General features: G+C 33.2%; 4 protein-coding genes across 8 annotated transcripts; 1 reads left to right on the plus strand and 3 right to left on the minus strand.

Moving 5' to 3' along the window:
* Positions 1-321: 321 nt before the first annotated feature.
* LOC105209269 (neuropeptide SIFamide) lies at positions 322-1,747 on the plus strand. Its single transcript, XM_011179586.3, has 2 exons — positions 322-1,361; positions 1,445-1,747. Exons 1-2 carry the CDS (start codon positions 1,232-1,234, stop codon positions 1,531-1,533), a joined length of 219 nt encoding a protein of 72 aa, XP_011177888.1. The 5' UTR covers positions 322-1,231; the 3' UTR covers positions 1,534-1,747.
* Positions 1,748-3,180: 1,433 nt separating this feature from the next.
* LOC105209270 (steroidogenic acute regulatory protein-like) lies at positions 3,181-8,320 on the minus strand. 4 transcript variants are annotated; one of them, XM_054233430.1, is made up of 13 exons: positions 8,302-8,320; positions 8,141-8,242; positions 7,271-7,501; positions 6,823-6,971; positions 6,600-6,758; positions 5,976-6,029; positions 5,749-5,881; positions 5,391-5,530; positions 4,594-4,746; positions 4,366-4,470; positions 3,665-4,302; positions 3,467-3,590; positions 3,181-3,386 (listed from the first exon to the last, which is right to left on the minus strand). In XM_054233430.1, exons 3-13 carry the CDS (start codon positions 7,389-7,391, stop codon positions 3,294-3,296), a joined length of 1,869 nt encoding a protein of 622 aa, XP_054089405.1. In that variant the 5' UTR covers positions 7,392-7,501; positions 8,141-8,242; positions 8,302-8,320; the 3' UTR covers positions 3,181-3,293. The 4 variants fall into 4 exon arrangements, with proteins under 4 accessions (XP_054089405.1, XP_011177892.1, XP_011177889.1 ...); XM_011179590.3 differs by lacking the exon at positions 8,302-8,320 and having other exon boundaries at positions 7,271-7,488; positions 8,141-8,295; XM_011179587.3 differs by lacking the exon at positions 8,302-8,320 and having other exon boundaries at positions 8,141-8,295.
* A 228-nt stretch (positions 8,321-8,548) lies between these two features.
* Positions 8,549-10,795, minus strand: LOC105209272 (tubulin--tyrosine ligase-like protein 12). The gene is made up of 2 exons (XM_011179591.3): positions 9,315-10,795; positions 8,549-9,247 (listed from the first exon to the last, which is right to left on the minus strand). The coding sequence occupies exons 1-2, from the start codon at positions 10,689-10,691 to the stop codon at positions 8,699-8,701; spliced, it is 1,926 nt and encodes a 641-aa protein (XP_011177893.1). The 5' UTR covers positions 10,692-10,795; the 3' UTR covers positions 8,549-8,698.
* Positions 10,796-11,318: 523 nt separating this feature from the next.
* LOC105209275 (cullin-4A) lies at positions 11,319-16,096 on the minus strand. Of its 2 annotated transcripts, none has more exons than XM_029038458.2 (14): positions 15,794-16,096; positions 15,598-15,641; positions 15,101-15,520; positions 14,789-15,027; positions 14,600-14,724; positions 14,198-14,533; positions 13,949-14,135; positions 13,688-13,880; positions 13,487-13,623; positions 13,035-13,424; positions 12,859-12,966; positions 12,621-12,791; positions 12,400-12,552; positions 11,319-12,300 (listed from the first exon to the last, which is right to left on the minus strand). In XM_029038458.2, exons 3-14 carry the CDS (start codon positions 15,489-15,491, stop codon positions 12,205-12,207), a joined length of 2,526 nt encoding a protein of 841 aa, XP_028894291.2. In that variant the 5' UTR covers positions 15,492-15,520; positions 15,598-15,641; positions 15,794-16,096; the 3' UTR covers positions 11,319-12,204. The 2 variants fall into 2 exon arrangements, with proteins under 2 accessions (XP_028894291.2, XP_028894290.2); XM_029038457.2 differs by having other exon boundaries at positions 15,101-15,547.
* Between the last annotated feature and the right edge of the window lie 244 nt (positions 16,097-16,340).

Consider the following 16,340-nt stretch of genomic DNA (forward strand, 5'->3'; position numbering starts at 1 on the left):
TATATTACATATATACATATATAATGATTATCTACTTATGACTTGTATTGCTGTATTTTTTGTACATTGCATATTGGTGCAAGAACATTGTCTAATAATTTTAGTAGGATTATATAGAACTTGGTTTCTTCATCCATACATCTTGAGATTAATCTAAGGAGACCGTCTGTAGGCTACTAGATTACACAGTGTCTTTATTCCGAATCTTCAAAACAATTTTCGGGTGATTGATTCTTTAAATATAGACTATTTTGGGTGATTCCTTAGTGGTTTGCTGATTCCGAAAAAAAATTCCATACAGCCATGCGAGAGATGAAGACGATGGACATCAAAAACTCCAAAAACGAGTTTGGATGTCGTGTAGAGATAGCTGATAGCTGACACTCTAAAGATGTCAAATGAACATCTGTGACATATCATTCCGGAATATTTATCGAAAGGAAGCCTCCGTGCAAAGTGGGTGTTGTGGAACTGTCAAGCTTGGAAAATATGACGTCTAAATTTTAAGATGTGCAAGGAACAATTTTAATCGACTATCTTGGAAAGAAGAAAATGCAACTGTCTCTTTGAAAGAAGGAGAAATTGATATATTATCAAAGCACTGAACTTCGGCAGAAAATATGTTTTTCTACAAATTTTTCAGCCGGCCTAGATAATGAGAGAACTTACTTATACTTACTGTACTTACATAGTATATTATAGATTTGGAGGTAACTTCACTTTGGAATTTATTTTTAAAGTTAATCCTGGTTCCAAGATAAGCAAAATTGTCTATAATCAAAAAAATTTACATATTTTCCCCGAGTATTAAATAAAACTGAACTAACAGCTCAAAATTTCGTCATCTTAAATCAAAGTGTCCCTACTACTAACCAGCTGTGATTGTAAACCATACGTACCAGTGTGTTTATGCGTATTCAATTAATATTCAATCAAAGTGACCAGAACTTGCCAACGCTCAAGCTCCTCAGGGAGTGCATGCAATAATTAGAAACTAATACCAAGCAATTATTAACTGCTAAGACTATGAAAATATGTTTCTCGTGTAAGAAGAAAGAATCCTAGTTATCCTGGTTTCCCACTAAATCGTATAAAAGCGTCAACTTTCCAAGCAAACGACATCAGTTGCATTCGAGCATCACAGCAAGTAAGCTAAAAGCAAACGCATCACTGCCAAAAGCACAAAAAGCTCCTCAGCAAACCACCACTACAACTACTCTTACAAAAAAAAATGCGTTCATTCAGCACTGTCTGCTTCGTAGTCGTCATCTTGGCCGTCGTCTGCATGTGCAGCTTTGGCGAGGCAGCCTACAGGAAGCCACCATTCAACGGCAGCATCTTTGGCAAACGCAACTCGTTGGGTAAGTAAAAACAGCTTTTGATCTCAAATTAAGATTTTTTCTCCAATAACCTAATTCATTTCGACTTATCTGTTCTTCTTTAGAATATGACAATGCTAAAGCTGTCACTGCCATGTGCGAAATTGCATTGGAGGCGTGCCAGTCGTGGTTTCCACAAGGCGAAAGCAAGTAAGCGGACTACGGTTGGAAGAACCGATACCTAGAAACAAAGCGACGGCAAAACTAGCGATACTCTCTATTAATCTCTCTATAATTAAGTAAAATATTGTAAACGCGGCTTTAATATATAAATATGCATATGTGTACATAAATATTAAATAATATACATATATATCAACGATAATGTTATAAAAAGTATTTATTCAATAAAGCAAATGCTCAGTAAAGCGGAAACAAAACATAAGTAAATGGTATTTCTCATCTTATTGGTTTGGTAAACGTGCATTCTCAATATTCTTATGAATTGCGAGATATCGGTTGTTCTTTGTAAAAGAAATGCTTTCTAAAAGCTATGAAAAACTAGAAGACTCGACTACTGACTTACATTTATTTTGTAAAGTAAGAGCTTTCTAAAAGCTTTTAAAAATAAAAAACTGGGCTTTTGAATTGCATGTAGTTTGTAAAGAAAAAAGCTCTCTAAAAGCTTTCTAAAATCTTTAAAAACTAACTCTCTGAAAGCTTTTGAAAACTAGTAGACTCGGCTTTTGAATTGTATTAAACTGCAAGGAATCAATGGGTCTGCATCACGATTCCCTGGTTCATGACAATTCATAATATTTATTTTGGTACTTGTTTGATACTAATTACTCTTTTTGTGTGCCTTCTGTATAATAACTATCTAATATCAGATCTTGAATCGAAACATTATTCTTGATGTGTTATTGATATTGTAAGATTAGCATACAAGAGAAAAAAATTTATTTGAGATATGTTACAACAACAACAGCAAACAATTTGCGCTTTCATCGTACGAAAATTGTGAGTTGAACAAGAAAACACTTCTTAATGATTTGGTTGTGCCTCTAAGTCCGGATTTTGAGCGTCATATTCGGCAATAAAAAATCATCTATTGGAGAAATTGTATACTATTAGCTCGTTTCAACAGTCAATATGTTAAGATTTTTTCCTTCGGTTATATATTTTTATTTATGTAAATACATAAAGCATACATACGTACATATATTATTTAACCAATAACAAAACAGCCATAATAATTAGCATCAGAAATTGATCAGTCATCAGTCCTTTTGATTTTTGTTTTATATTTTTTACATTATATTTATTGTTATGTGTTTACAAATTGTATAGTATCACTTAATATGTCATGAAATATTAAAAACAAAAACAATGATTTTTTACATATAACGGACACAATACGTCGGGAAGAATCGTACAGCTATTTGCATTGCAATGACTTTTTGTATGAATATAGCGGAGCTTTGAAAATTTCCTTTAACCTAACTACATTTGATGAGCGCGTACATAATTACTCTTTTTTCTTATATTGAAGAACCTAATCGTATAAAAAAATAATCAATTTTTCAATTTTATAATAGATAGTTAGCAAAGCTTTTAGGCAAATGTTATTTTCTATTTTGTTTTTTTTTTTTGTTTTTGTTTTTGCAATTATTAGTAATCATGTAGCTTTGCAACTTGTTCAATTTTCAATAGTAACAGTTAATTTGTAAAACTATTACAATAATGTCAGTTCTATAATTTGCCTAATTTTAAATTTGTTTAAAAAATTACTATATTGGTTTTAGGTTATGTAAGGTTAGTTTGATATATGTAAATGAAAATGTTTGTGCACTTTATTGTAAAAAAAAAACGTTCCACACACACATAATGGAAACAAACGCTACAAAAACCTATTCACTATCAAATAATACACGCTTTTGTTAGCAGCTATACACCGATCGTATGAAACTTAGACTATTTCCTAGACACACGTTTACGTTTTGTGCGTAATTCCGCTACATATTTGCGCAAATATTTCATATAATCATTCATGAAAGTGGTGTAGGCCTGCAAAGTAAAAGTGAAGAGATACAAAAGTCAGCAGAGAAGTATAGTTAAATAATTGATGATATGATTAGAAGACTTACAGTTTCTAACACATAACGCGGTATATAACCCTTTAGGTCCAAACACAAAATCCAATCGAATATGCAGGCATCTGATTTGCCAGCGATCTCATGTAGAGCAAAACCGGCCACAAGATTTTCGCCACTATAAGCAATAAATAAAACGTAAAATATAATTACAATCTGGTAAAAAAAACACACACAGGAGCCTCTACTCACCGTATATACTTCGTTGTAGGCGGCACTGGCGCATAATCAATACTTATGGCCGCACTTAAATATACACGATTTTTGCCTTTCGCCCCCAACGCACCACTCACAGCCGCTCCATCGCCCGTATCTGCACTTTCCTGTGCCGCAGTTTGCATTCCGACACGTGCCTCTTTTTGCACGAGACGCGTCAAATCATCGACATTATCATGCGCATCCTCGAAAGTGTCATCTTCGAATGGTGGCGGCTCATCCGCATCAATACGCACAATTGTGCTAAAATCTTTAGCGCCCAAACTTTTGCTTAACGTGTTAAAGGCAGGTCCACCCTTTACACTAGCATCACCACCCCCGCTTTCACGCATACTCTTTACATTGCCGCTGCTGGAGAATTTCGGACGATTACTTTCGACACTGCTGGGCTGTGTAGTCGTTACAGAGTCATCATCCGAGACGGTCGATACGCTGGCCGGACCAGCAGTATCACTGCCGCTATCGCTGCCATCATCATTATCGGATTCTTCACACATTTTGCCATTACGAAAGAGACGCCAACAACGCAAATTAATGAAATCGCGACTCTTCACCATACCACCGCCACCGCCAACACTGGCTTGATAGGTGATATCTGTGTAGGAGTTGATTTTCTGCAAAACAAAAACACAATATTGTACAATCGTATTATCTATAAGTTGTAAATATTCACTTACATGCACAATTTTCGATTCTAATAATGTCGGATTCCATTTGGGTACACTTTCAATTTTGTAGAAAAGTTCTTCCATCAATGCTTTGGGTGGATACTTGATGCGTCCCTTTAAAAAATATGAAAATTAGCAGAATTTTGCATTTGTAGACGAAATAAAAATATTCACTAAAATATTTTGCTACTGTTTTTGTTATTTTCTAATGTTAAGAAAAAAAACTCAACAACTTACTGTAAGACGGTAAATTTTTCCCAATTTATCACGTTGCGTACTGCGTATAGTATCACCTTTGCTGGTCACCTTTTCCACTTTCCAATCGGATGATTCGAAAAGCTCATGTGCTCTACGCACACAATCCAAGGCCATTTGATGATATTCTTCATCCTGTATGAGAAAATTTTTGAAATACAAATTTTGTTTTTTCTATCAAATACTACTGCTATTATTGATATTTGCGTGATAATAACCTTTTGCATGTTGAAAGTGTTGTGAGAAAATTGTCGTTTTATGACTTCAATGCCAAAACCACAGATGGCATTTGTGCTGTTTTTAAAATCAAACTTCATTTTATATATTATGGAAAATGCAAAGGTTTGAGTGTTTTCTACGTTCACAACTTCAAATCTACAAATATATATGTACAAGTATTTGAATATCCCTAATCTAAAATGCAACTGAATGTTAATGCTCGCTTCTGTGGATTTATAGACGCATACTGATTAGTTGGAATAAATCAGAGCATTTTGCTATGAAAAGTAGTAAATTTATACAGGCGAAACAAGAGGAACTTAAGTAAAGCGCACATGCGCGTACATGCTATGTAAATCTTATAGGCAAAACAAAGAACTAATTGTTGCTGTTATCACAGTGAACATCAATGTTGTTATAGCTGGCCTTGAAGCAACTGAACTTGCAAGTAGTTTGATAGTGAATTCAATATTTTTACATATAATACATATGTATGTATGTATGTACATTAAAAATATGCAGCACCCACATAACTCACACAGCTACACACGTATACACACCTGTTCATCGTCGTCGTCATCATCACTGTTGTGCAGTGTTTCCAATGGTGAATAGAAAATACTCTCCGGTACATTACGATCCGGTTGGGAAGCCAAAAATGGTGCCATCATCGGTGAACGTTGTTCTGGAGTTGTTATTGCTATAGTAAATTAAGTAAAATTAAATATATTAGTACTACATTGAACGAGTATAACTTATACTTTCTTAACTCGAACTTCTATAACTCGTAGTACATAACTAGAACTCTTGAATTGACAATAGAAATCAAATTACATTCCGTAACTCGGAAGTCTTTCTAACTCGAATTGGTGATTCGAGTTAGTGAAGTTCTACTGTATTTAACATTTTTGAACTTACACGAAAAATAGCTACGTGCGTGCCGTTCTTGTGGTATAACGCGACAATCAAGAAACCAAGCCTCTCCCCAAGCCAAGACAAATGATGTTATTATCAGTATCACCTCGAAAACCTGTTGACGCGAGTCAACCCACTGCGTGTATGTGAGCAATTAATATTTTTTATTAATTAATTACAGTTATAAAATATACATTTATATATGCACAAATATTGTATTTTTGACTCACATCGTAAACGAACACTTTGGAGATTAAAAATAGGCACGAACCGCTCGTAGATAACTGCAATAAGCAAATGAAATGTGTTAAAGCTTAATGAATTCTGGAATCATATCAGCATTATACGTTTCATTGTGTGCATATGCACTTATAAGTATATATATATGTATGATATTAATGCAAATGTATACTAATACATATTACGCTATTATACATATGTATGTACATATATACAAATACGTTGTAATCAAGAAAAAAACATACATACATATTTTCCAGAGTACATTTATGTAGAAAATAAACAATATTAGCTATTCAAAAGCTACATTTTTGAAATAACATGTAAAACGAAATTGATTTTAAAACAGAAAATAACGTCAAAAGAATTTTTCTTAGAATTTATAATAAATTTGCGGTTTTCACTATGAATGTTTTCTTTTATTTTAACCGCCTTATTTACTTAAGTCTTATTAGAATGTTCTTTGAATATGAATTCTCTTATATCTAGCTATAGGCTCAATTTTACTAACGCTGTAATAAGTTCACACAATAATTTCCTAACTACTTCACTTTATAGCACAAAATTAATAATAAAATATTTAAAGATGGACAAATCTAAATAAAATTACTCACCGCAATTATAATCCAATGATTTATGTACAATAAAGCATAGAAAAATGTGAGAACTACAAAACGGCATATGGCAGCACCGACTACATCGAATAACGATGTACCAAATGTGTAATGAACGATTTGTTTTTGAAATGCTTGAAATATATTGTCGCCAGTGATCTGAAAACAAACGATAAAATATTAACGTTTAGTTATTTTACGAATTTCTACAGAACTATCATACCATTATGCAAATTAACCACAACAACGATACGAAAAACAGATCGAACAGCACGAAGAGACAGAAAAACCGACGTACAACGGACATGCGTCCATCCTGCATATAACCGCCAAGAAATTCTTCGGTGATCAAATTGATGGAATGTGTACGTGCTAAAAGTAAATAAATAAGATTGATTAATTTCTTTTCGTATTCACAAAAAATATGCGAGTCATATATATAATGACTAATCAACTAAACAATGAATTTGATAAAAAATAATTTATAATTTATTGTTTTATGAGTTCAAATTTTCAAATACTTCAAATTATTAGTACAACTTTTTTTTTTTAAATCAGTATGAGGAAATAATATTATTATAGCTTTTTATGCCATTCTTAAAATAAGTTTTAATATTTCCGTAAACGATTTCAGTTTAATTTTTTTTTTTTTTTTTTTTTTGAATACTCACACATATCATAGTTAGGGGACAGTGGCCCACTCATTGTACTCCGATACGACATTGGTTGTCTCGAGCTTGTTATCAGCAATTCAGCAGCTGATCGTATTTCATCGGCATCGCTAACTGACATAATCTACATTTACTTGTGCGTATGCAGCTAAATGTAATTCTTGAATATGGTGTGTAAAAATGGAAAACTAACACTTTGGAAACATACTAATCGGCTCCTTAAACAAAATACTAAGAAATATAAGTGAAAATTAAAAACAAATGTTCCATGATATATTTGCGATATTTACTGTTAGTGTTTTCTTTTATTTGAAACGCACTAATTAATATTTTTTTTTTAATTTTAAATCTTTTTTTATTATATAAATTTCGAACGGATTTATCTGGATTATACAAACACTTTTAAAGCGCATTTTATGCAATATAATGGATTCACATCCGCTGTAAACAATGAAAAAACAAATGCAGCTAATTGCCTATTAAAACAAAGTTAAACATTTTACAACTGTGTGGATTTGTTCATTTGTGTACATTTCTATTTAATGCATTTATTTACTTTTTCTATACTGGCACTGATAAGCATAATTTCACTATATTTTGTTAACGACACACATGTATATATTCGATGACGCAGTGACTCATTTTCGTTTGAATATACAGAGTAGGTTACTAGGATGGACAATGGACAAAATGCTATACGTATTGCACTCAAAAGCATTTTAATTAATCAATGTTTATTCAATTATATCCACACCATAGTGTCTGTATACACAATTGTACTAATTTGTGTTTATGTAGAACAACAAATGTTAGCTCAGATTCAATGACATTGCAATTGCCAATTGTATTATTATGGAAACGAGTGCATACCAACAATGTATCTGTTAGAGCAGATATTCCGGGATAAATATGTATGTCACAACTTCGATTTCTTATTATGTGTAATTCGGTATCAATAAATATACATAAGATCTGCAAATATTTCATAAAATAACTGTAACTGTAATTACACAAAATTTATTAATACTAACAAAGAAAAAATACAAATGTCAAAATTTTCGTTTTTGCGAATTCTTTTCAAATGTCTACTTGGTGTGTTCAGTGAAAGACTAAACAAATATTTTAATGCTATTATTAACCCTTATAAGTATATTGAAGAATAGTGTTCAGTAAAAAATGTTTGTAGTGATATTTGAATTTTTTAAATTTATTAATATTTTTATAAAAACAACTTTGTGTTAGATATACGAATCAGATATTTAATGTACAAACACAGAGTTAACATAGGTATATATAACTTTATTTTTTCATAAAACTGTTATTTTATTACTTGTTTTGTTTCTCAATAATTAATATTTATATTTAGTAGGGGTAAATGCATTTTTATTAAATATTTCAACAATTACTTTGCATATCAAATATGCGTATCTAAGAGCTCGCTTCGAGTTGTAGAAAACTTTCATTATTGGTCTCATCGAGAAACAGCAATTTGAATATATCATTAAAGAAATCTGGATAATAATCACATGCACGCTTACAATCTGGTGTCCAATTGATCTCCAGCAATTTAGGTCGCATTTGGCTTGTTTTATCATCATCTGATTTTTCCCATTCAAGCATTATGTCTGCGGCATACAAAGCACGAGATTGCTGACAAGGTGGTATACCACAAGGAGGCGGGCGCTTAGTTGCACAAGTTAGTATCTCATGCAGCATAAAACATATCTCCTTTTGAATTGATGTCCAATCATGTGTTGGATACTGCTCTTTCCAATAACCCAAGAAGTCTTCACATTTTATGTGTCGTAATTCTGCCTCTTCGTGGTAGTTCATTACTGTGAAGTGTTGTTCATAGTCATCGAAGTTGTTTAGACTAAATGACTTATTAGCAAATCGTAGAAAGAATTTTCTATGTATGTAAGCTTCCAGAGGTTGAAAGCTTTTAACCAATATCACATATCGTATATCAAATTTAACCTTTTAAAAAAGTAATTGCGTTAATAACTTTGTAAAGAAAATGTAATGTTATAAAAAAAACTTTTACCTCGGCATCTAGTTCGGATCGTTTAAATAACACCGGACGTTCGATATATTTTTGTGCAACTTTTGGTCCAGTGATTGGCAATCGTACAATTTGCACAATACTGTCCGTTATGTGAGTGTCCATTCCACGCGCTAAATTCCATGGTTTCACAATCCAATGATTATCCAGACCTTTTGCAACACGATGCTGATAATAAGACGCAAATTGTAGTAATTCCGTCTTTAAGTTAAATGTCGTTGGCAGCCAGCGTGGATAGGTTTCCAATGTTGAGGGGTTGTGGTGTTCCTTTGCTGTAGATCTCCCCGTAATTGCCAGCAAATCTTTAATTGTCAGAACGTACTCGTAAGGGAACTGATTAATAAATCTATTAGGCGTATTTAATGCTAATTCCGCAAAGTCCTTATAGTGATGTGTTAACCAGAGAACATCAGCTTCCATTTGATCACCAACTAATTGAAAACAAGGATCGGTGAGATGCGCACTTACCACATCGTATTCACTATAAACCTTTAGTGGTTGATTACGGTTTATTTGAGGTTTCAGTAATGCAATGTCCCCTTCAGGAAACGTTTCGGGTATATGGCCCGTGGAAAAGTACTGTTGATCAGGTTCTACTTGCATAAATGAATGCTCACGTAGATCAGTAGCACGCCATGGTAACAATAGAACGTCACGTTCTGCATTATCCTTGCTAAAATATTCTACAAAATCACGCGTTACATTTTCTTCATAAGCGCAATCACGTATGGGAAAAAGTACACTGTAGGTGGTTTGATTATTTAGATATAGAAACGGAACCAAACGAAAATTGGGATCATCCGAGTGGCTTACAGCGGAACCAACTTCATCCATCACATACCAAATGGGTAGTCGTTCTTCATCAGATAAACCATTACTGGCAATAGTGTATGAATGACAATAACGCCACATTTTAACCAAAACTTGATCAATACGATCTTCGTCATCGATATCGACACCCATAATAGCACACATACGATCAGTTAACTGTTCATGTTGTTCTAATTGCTGTCTAGCCATATTCATGCGGAATGTCCACGCATGGTCAATAAGATATATAGCATCTGGATCATCAGCCTTAATACCACCTTCACGCGCCACCGAAAGGGCAAACATTGGATGTGGTTCTTCCGCTACGAGTTTTGTTGTGTTATTTGCACTAACAACTGGCGTTTCAGAAACATTCTCTTCATCGTCTTCATAATCAATTAAAAGTAATTGAAGTGATATTCCGGCATCAAAAATTTCCTTCACCAATTTACGATGCAACGATTTCCAGAAGTGTTGCGGTACACCAGACGACTCCAATTGTGGTTTATGTTGTGCCACAAATTGTGTGAATAAATTAATACCATCCATTTGTATTTATAATTATATACAATTTAATAATAAGCGATAATAGTTGAATTTCACGGACCGGCGACCAGTGTGGTATGTGTTCTTATCAACACAAAATTGTGAGGTTATATTAAGGTTACCAGCTATATTTGCTGTCAAGTTGATAAAAAAATATTTTCTACAAATAAATTTGTTTAAATAAATAAATTGCGAAAATACATAAATATATTAATATGTACATAGATGAGAAGAGGAGATAATTTTAATAATTTTCATTTAAAAATTGCAAAAATTAATTTGGGGCACCTTCTATATTAAACTTTAAAAAAGGAAAAGAATATCTACAAGTTCTTCATATATAAACACAATAAATTTTAAATTAATTAATTAAATAATGGTCTGACTCATATATACATGATCTACTTATATTAGAAGAAATAAAAAATATATAAAAAGTATATATATAAATAACAAGTTTCTACCATTTAGTTTAATCATTTCATTTAATTGTATTTGAAAATTAGCTGAAATTGCACTCATTAAACGTATGTCCGACTTACATGTTTAAGGTCAGATCAAAAGACACATCACAGCAGGCTGCTACATTGCAGTCTTCTTCTTAATACATTTACATACATAAATCAAATATTTAAGTTCTGAAAACTTTTATTATTAAAATTACATTTATGTATATTTTTTTCATATTTATTATTATATGTAATACACTACGATTTAAATTATAAAAAGAGAACAAGTTTTTGTTTTGCCAACCATCGTGTTACTTCGAATTATATAAACTCATTTAACACTAAACATATCTACGCATAAGCATCTACTTACTTCCTCCCCCCAATTACTTCACATTCAAAATATTAAAAAAAAAAAATAGTTTTCACGCAAATTTTCTAGCATGTCGTATGTATAATTACAACAACTTCTCTGCACTGTACTAAAGGTAAGATTAGATGAGAAGCCAATAGCAACAGGTGTATACATGTGTCTATCTGGGAACATACATAAGAAGTTACTTCATTTCAATAGATTTTATATTAAACACAGTTGCATTCTGCAAAAGCTTTCAAATAAGGTAAAGTTGTAAAACAAAACTAATTATAGATATATATATATATGTAATTCAATTATTTATACGCTGAACGGCCACTGCTTCTTGGGGTCTAACCACCGCTCCTTTACTGCATACACGTTATTTTTATTATGTGCAAATTAGGCCTTTTCTGAAAGTTCTAAACTAAGCTAGAGCATAGCACTTGGTTCCACAGCTAGCTCAATTTGACAATGTTTGTTGTTGTTGTTGAATTCATTTTGGCCGGAGTTGCTTTCTTTATACATACATATATAACGACATTGGAACTGTTTGTGAAGCAAAATATGAAGTGTGTAACCGCTCCGGTTTTTGCTTTGATTTGTTTGCGATTTCGAATGAAATAATGTATATTTGTAAAATGGGAATCATGGAAAATGGGCGTGCTTCTGAACGATTCCAACTGCTGTAAGTAGCCTTATAAATTATAATTTATGCAACGTAATTATATTGATTTTGATTATCCTTATCGCGTTCCATGTAGTCGCGATCTATAAGTGATTCAATTCGTTTCTTTAAATCAGCAGGCTGCAGAGATATAAATGAAAATTATTAAAAAATTATCATAAGCAAACAAATATCAAAATTATTTTAACTTGAACAAATTAAAAATTTTAAAATAATTACCTTAACGGGAAACGTAAGTTGATTGAAAAGTTCTCCGATTAGTAAGTTATGACTAAGCGTTTTACGCATTTTCATTATCCTCACAATAGCAGCATCAATTTGGTACTGTCGATCTTGGAATACACGCTCTTCTGTGGCTTTTTGTTCTTCCGTCTAAAATTTTTCAAATTTTCCAAATATCAGTCGTTATTCGTATCAAACTTAAAAATGCTGTTACATACCGTTTCCTTCATTTGAATTTGATTAATTTTGATACGGAACAATTTATTTGTAAATTCATTATTATACTGAAACAAATCTTTATTCTCAACCTCACGACCCTTTGGCGTTTTGGTAATAACACGCGCGCGTCCGCAGGCCAACGACTGTAATGTTCTGCGTAACTCTCCATCCTGAGGCATAAAAAACACAATTTAGCTGTCATCATAGATAAATTAGCTTTAATCTGTAAATTCTTACCTCAATATTTGTAGCAGCAACAATTTCTTCGAAAGTCAATCCGTTTTTGTCGTTGAATAATAAAAGCACAAGCCCTTGAAATAATGAAACCAGCAACTCTTTGGGGCCCTTTTTAAATATAAAAAAATATAAAATAAATGTGATTATTGCTATATATTAAATAAGACATCACATACCGCATCAAATTGAGCTTTTAGCACACAATTGCCTAGTGTAGGCTGCCATTGCAGCTTTCTACCGCTATGTTTAGCCAAGTAAAATTTATTGAAAACTTGTTGAGGATTCACAAGTTGTGGTGGCATGGTGACTTCTGTTAGTGGATACGTAGGCCAATAGCCCATTGTAAGTATATTAACAGTCAAATCCATACTCGTGATTTCACGATCCATATTTGCGACATATTGCTTGAAAGCGATATTAATATCTCGACTCAATTCCATATCCTTGAACATGCCTTCCAATTTCGAAGTGAATCCACCACCACATTCCTGTTTCAACTTGGACAACATACTCTTTTCCGCATCCACCGATGCAGACTTTCCCACTAATAAGCGTTTGGCCAAATCCTTAAAATTATATTAATAAACATGAATTTTTCTAAGGACAACTAAATAATCCAATAAAATACCTTCTTATAAAACGCTTCGAACACATCTTTGCCGTGTATAAATCGAAATAGCACCATGATTTTATCAAGTATCTGCTCCAGCTCTTCTTCGGTGGCCTCTTTATTGCCAGCACGCAGCTTCATATCCACATACTTGGCTAAAGTTAATATCGTTACAAATAAAGTCCACAATGAACTACAAAAAATAACCATTCTCCTTACCTATTAGTTCGGCTGGTTTATTGGCGCGCTGATTTATGAAGAACTCAAAAGCCTCTCGCAAGGAATTCGTGAATTTTTCATTGTGTTCGAAGCAATTGCGCACAATCACATCCATTTTGTCTTTAAAGTCCAACAAATCCTGCACCATACTTTTATCCTTTTCTGGATCGATGACAATAGTACGTCCTTTTTTCTAAAAAAAAAAACCAATACAAAGTATTTAACTGAGAACTTTAAAATTTGAATTATTTTAATTGCTACCTTAATGTAACCATTGAAGTTGCCGCACAGTTCGGCGGTGCCGTTTTTGACACGACTTAAAAGGCTGTATAAGAGCGTGAGGTCACTCAGTCTATTCTCTTCCAGCAGTGTGTCCAGACCTTTTTGTAAGATGTGTGTGAGGTGTTCAGCGAGTAACTCCTTTTCTACGGTGTAAATCAATGGGTATCTGAAAAGCACGCAATAACAAATAATGCTGAACATTTTGTAAACAAAATCCAAAAGGCTTACTTAGTACTGGAGTCTAAATAGTGCAACAGGCGTTCGTTTTCCTCGGCCAATCGTTTGTCTACATGCCGCAGATATTCGGGCACATCAAGTTCTTGCATTTTACGTTGTCCCTCAGCCTGGTATAATTGTTTTGTTGCAATTAGGAATTTATCTTCGAACGCACTAATATAAATTTGTAAATCACATAACATTCGCACAAGACTCTTGAGCAATCCCCTATCTACCGCATCGCCTGTTCGCTCTTTTTCGATTAACATAAGTATACCTTCCACCGTACGTTTTTGCACTTGTTCATTCATGGCTATATGAGTGCGAAAAAGATCAAGACCCATGTCCCTGTTTGTCATTGAAGAAAAAATAATTACAAATACATAATCATTTCAAGTTAACTTCGCTACTCACCAAATAGAATGCACAGTAGGATTTTGTAAAACGTACGTCCTATCCAAATATAAAAATATACTGCGCATCATTATCATTTGCTGACAAAACGACAGCCACCAACCATTTATCTTTTTTAAAAATAGCTAAAATAAAACAAGATTTTAGCAAGCATATAATTAACAATACAATTTTTTAATTCATATTTACCAATTTGTCCATGCTTCCGCCTGTGAAGGATTCGACATTACGTTTCACATGCGCTTCGGTAAGTTCTTTTAGTTTCCCATATAATTGCGCATCCATCCGATGGCTGCACATATTTTCCACAGCTTGATAAAGTTCTTCCAATGAGTACCTGATTGGCTTTGATTGTTGAATTGCGACAACTGCTTCTTGTAATTTTTCACATGTATGTTCTGAATAATTGTCCGGCAGTGTAGGTTTCACTATGTATATAACAGATTGAAAACATTATATATATTTTCTTAACTTATATGTATATAGTTTATCTTAACTTACCCTTGAAGTTCTTAATTACAATTTTTTTTACATCTCCCGGTTTAGAGGCATTATTTGCGCCCATCTTATTGAAGTACGCTGAGGTAGTTGTGGCTGAACGGTGATCGTTCATGTGTGCCCCATCTAACATCGAAAAATTGGCAAGTCTTTCACCATTAGTATTGTTACCGATGCCATAATTGTTGCTACTATTGTTCATGTTGAACGGTAGTTGTGAAGTTGACGTTGCTGAAGGTTGATTCAAATTTTGTCCCAAAGCACAACGAGCCGATGTGGAGGGACTATAAAAATGGCTATCTCCTTGCTTTCTTAAACGATTGTTTGTGTAATTCTCAGTGTCCTGTAATTGGTCACTTGTGTCCAAAGGTTTGTATTTTTTAGCGGCGCTCATAGTTCGCTCTCCGCACTGCACCAGCGGCGCTAATGGTGACGGCGGTATTCACAGCCCTATTATTGTTTACTTTATTCAAGAAAATAGTGATAATTCATTTAGTTACCTTGTTTAAATACAAACAAATCACTCGGTTGGACAAGAGAACCCCTAGGAAATATAATTATAGTTTATAAATAAACAAACAGTATTTAACAAATGCAATAAAAAACCATTTTTACACCATATAGCGACATTGTAAAGTTGCCTGGGTAACAAATAATTTTATTTCATTTGCTTCCGCATTGGCGAATTTTTCTCACCTTCGCGATATAACTTTACGCTTCTACTACTACTCTGACGTTCGCAAACGGATGGTGGTGCTTCAGCTGGATGCCTGATTGCCGTCGTATGTTGTACGGAGTACCACCCTAACCGTTTTTGCATATGAAAAACGTGCTGAACAATTTTATAATACCACCCACAATACTGTAAACACACTTCAAAATCTTTCAAATCAATTTAAAACAGATGTAAAACATCTATTATTTTTATTACAACGCCGAAAATCCAATTGCAAAATATGTCTTTATTTTCTTTCGATCACTACCGCTGCTACTTCTGCTGCTGCTGCTGCTGCTTTTGATGTCGATGCTATCCCTGCCAGACCAACAAAACTAAGCACAATGTTTCAAATATCTGATATAAACAGTAAGAATCACTAATAAAATATTATTTAAAGAAAATTGTGATGGTAAAATTGAAAATAGTTGTAAAAATGTTCAGTTCACTTACCAATTTTCAACATTTACTAAGCTGAATGTTTATTTCAAGGACATATGCGAAAATTCATTATTCCAATTGGATGGC

The sequence above is a fragment of the Zeugodacus cucurbitae genome, chromosome 6 (assembly GCF_028554725.1).
Source record: "Zeugodacus cucurbitae isolate PBARC_wt_2022May chromosome 6, idZeuCucr1.2, whole genome shotgun sequence".
Classification (NCBI taxonomy): Eukaryota; Metazoa; Arthropoda; class Insecta; order Diptera; family Tephritidae; genus Zeugodacus; species Zeugodacus cucurbitae.

What these genes read in the sequence shown, in the direction of transcription:
- LOC105209270 (XM_054233430.1), bottom strand. Translation starts at nt 7,391, where the DNA reads ATGTCAGTTAGCGATGCCGATGAAATACGATCAGCTGCTGAATTGCTG. An exon ending in CCAAAGTGTTCGTTTACGAT is followed by an intron (nt 5,882 to 5,975) that starts GTGAGTCAAAAA and finishes ACATACACGCAG; the next exon opens with TGGGTTGACTCGCGTCAACA. An exon ending in CGCGTTATGTGTTAGAAACT is followed by an intron (nt 3,387 to 3,466) that starts GTAAGTCTTCTA and finishes TTTACTTTGCAG; the next exon opens with GCCTACACCACTTTCATGAA.
- LOC105209272 (XM_011179591.3), bottom strand. Translation starts at nt 10,691, where the DNA reads ATGGATGGTATTAATTTATTCACACAATTTGTGGCACAACATAAACCA. An exon ending in GATCCGAACTAGATGCCGAG is followed by an intron (nt 9,248 to 9,314) that starts GTAAAAGTTTTT and finishes CTTTTTTAAAAG; the next exon opens with GTTAAATTTGATATACGATA.
- LOC105209269 (XM_011179586.3), top strand. Translation starts at nt 1,232, where the DNA reads ATGCGTTCATTCAGCACTGTCTGCTTCGTAGTCGTCATCTTGGCCGTC. An exon ending in TGGCAAACGCAACTCGTTGG is followed by an intron (nt 1,362 to 1,444) that starts GTAAGTAAAAAC and finishes GTTCTTCTTTAG; the next exon opens with AATATGACAATGCTAAAGCT.
- LOC105209275 (XM_029038458.2), bottom strand. Translation starts at nt 15,491, where the DNA reads ATGAGCGCCGCTAAAAAATACAAACCTTTGGACACAAGTGACCAATTA. An exon ending in GCGGAAGCATGGACAAATTG is followed by an intron (nt 14,725 to 14,788) that starts GTAAATATGAAT and finishes GTTTTATTTTAG; the next exon opens with CTATTTTTAAAAAAGATAAA. An exon ending in TATTTAGACTCCAGTACTAA is followed by an intron (nt 14,136 to 14,197) that starts GTAAGCCTTTTG and finishes CGTGCTTTTCAG; the next exon opens with ATACCCATTGATTTACACCG.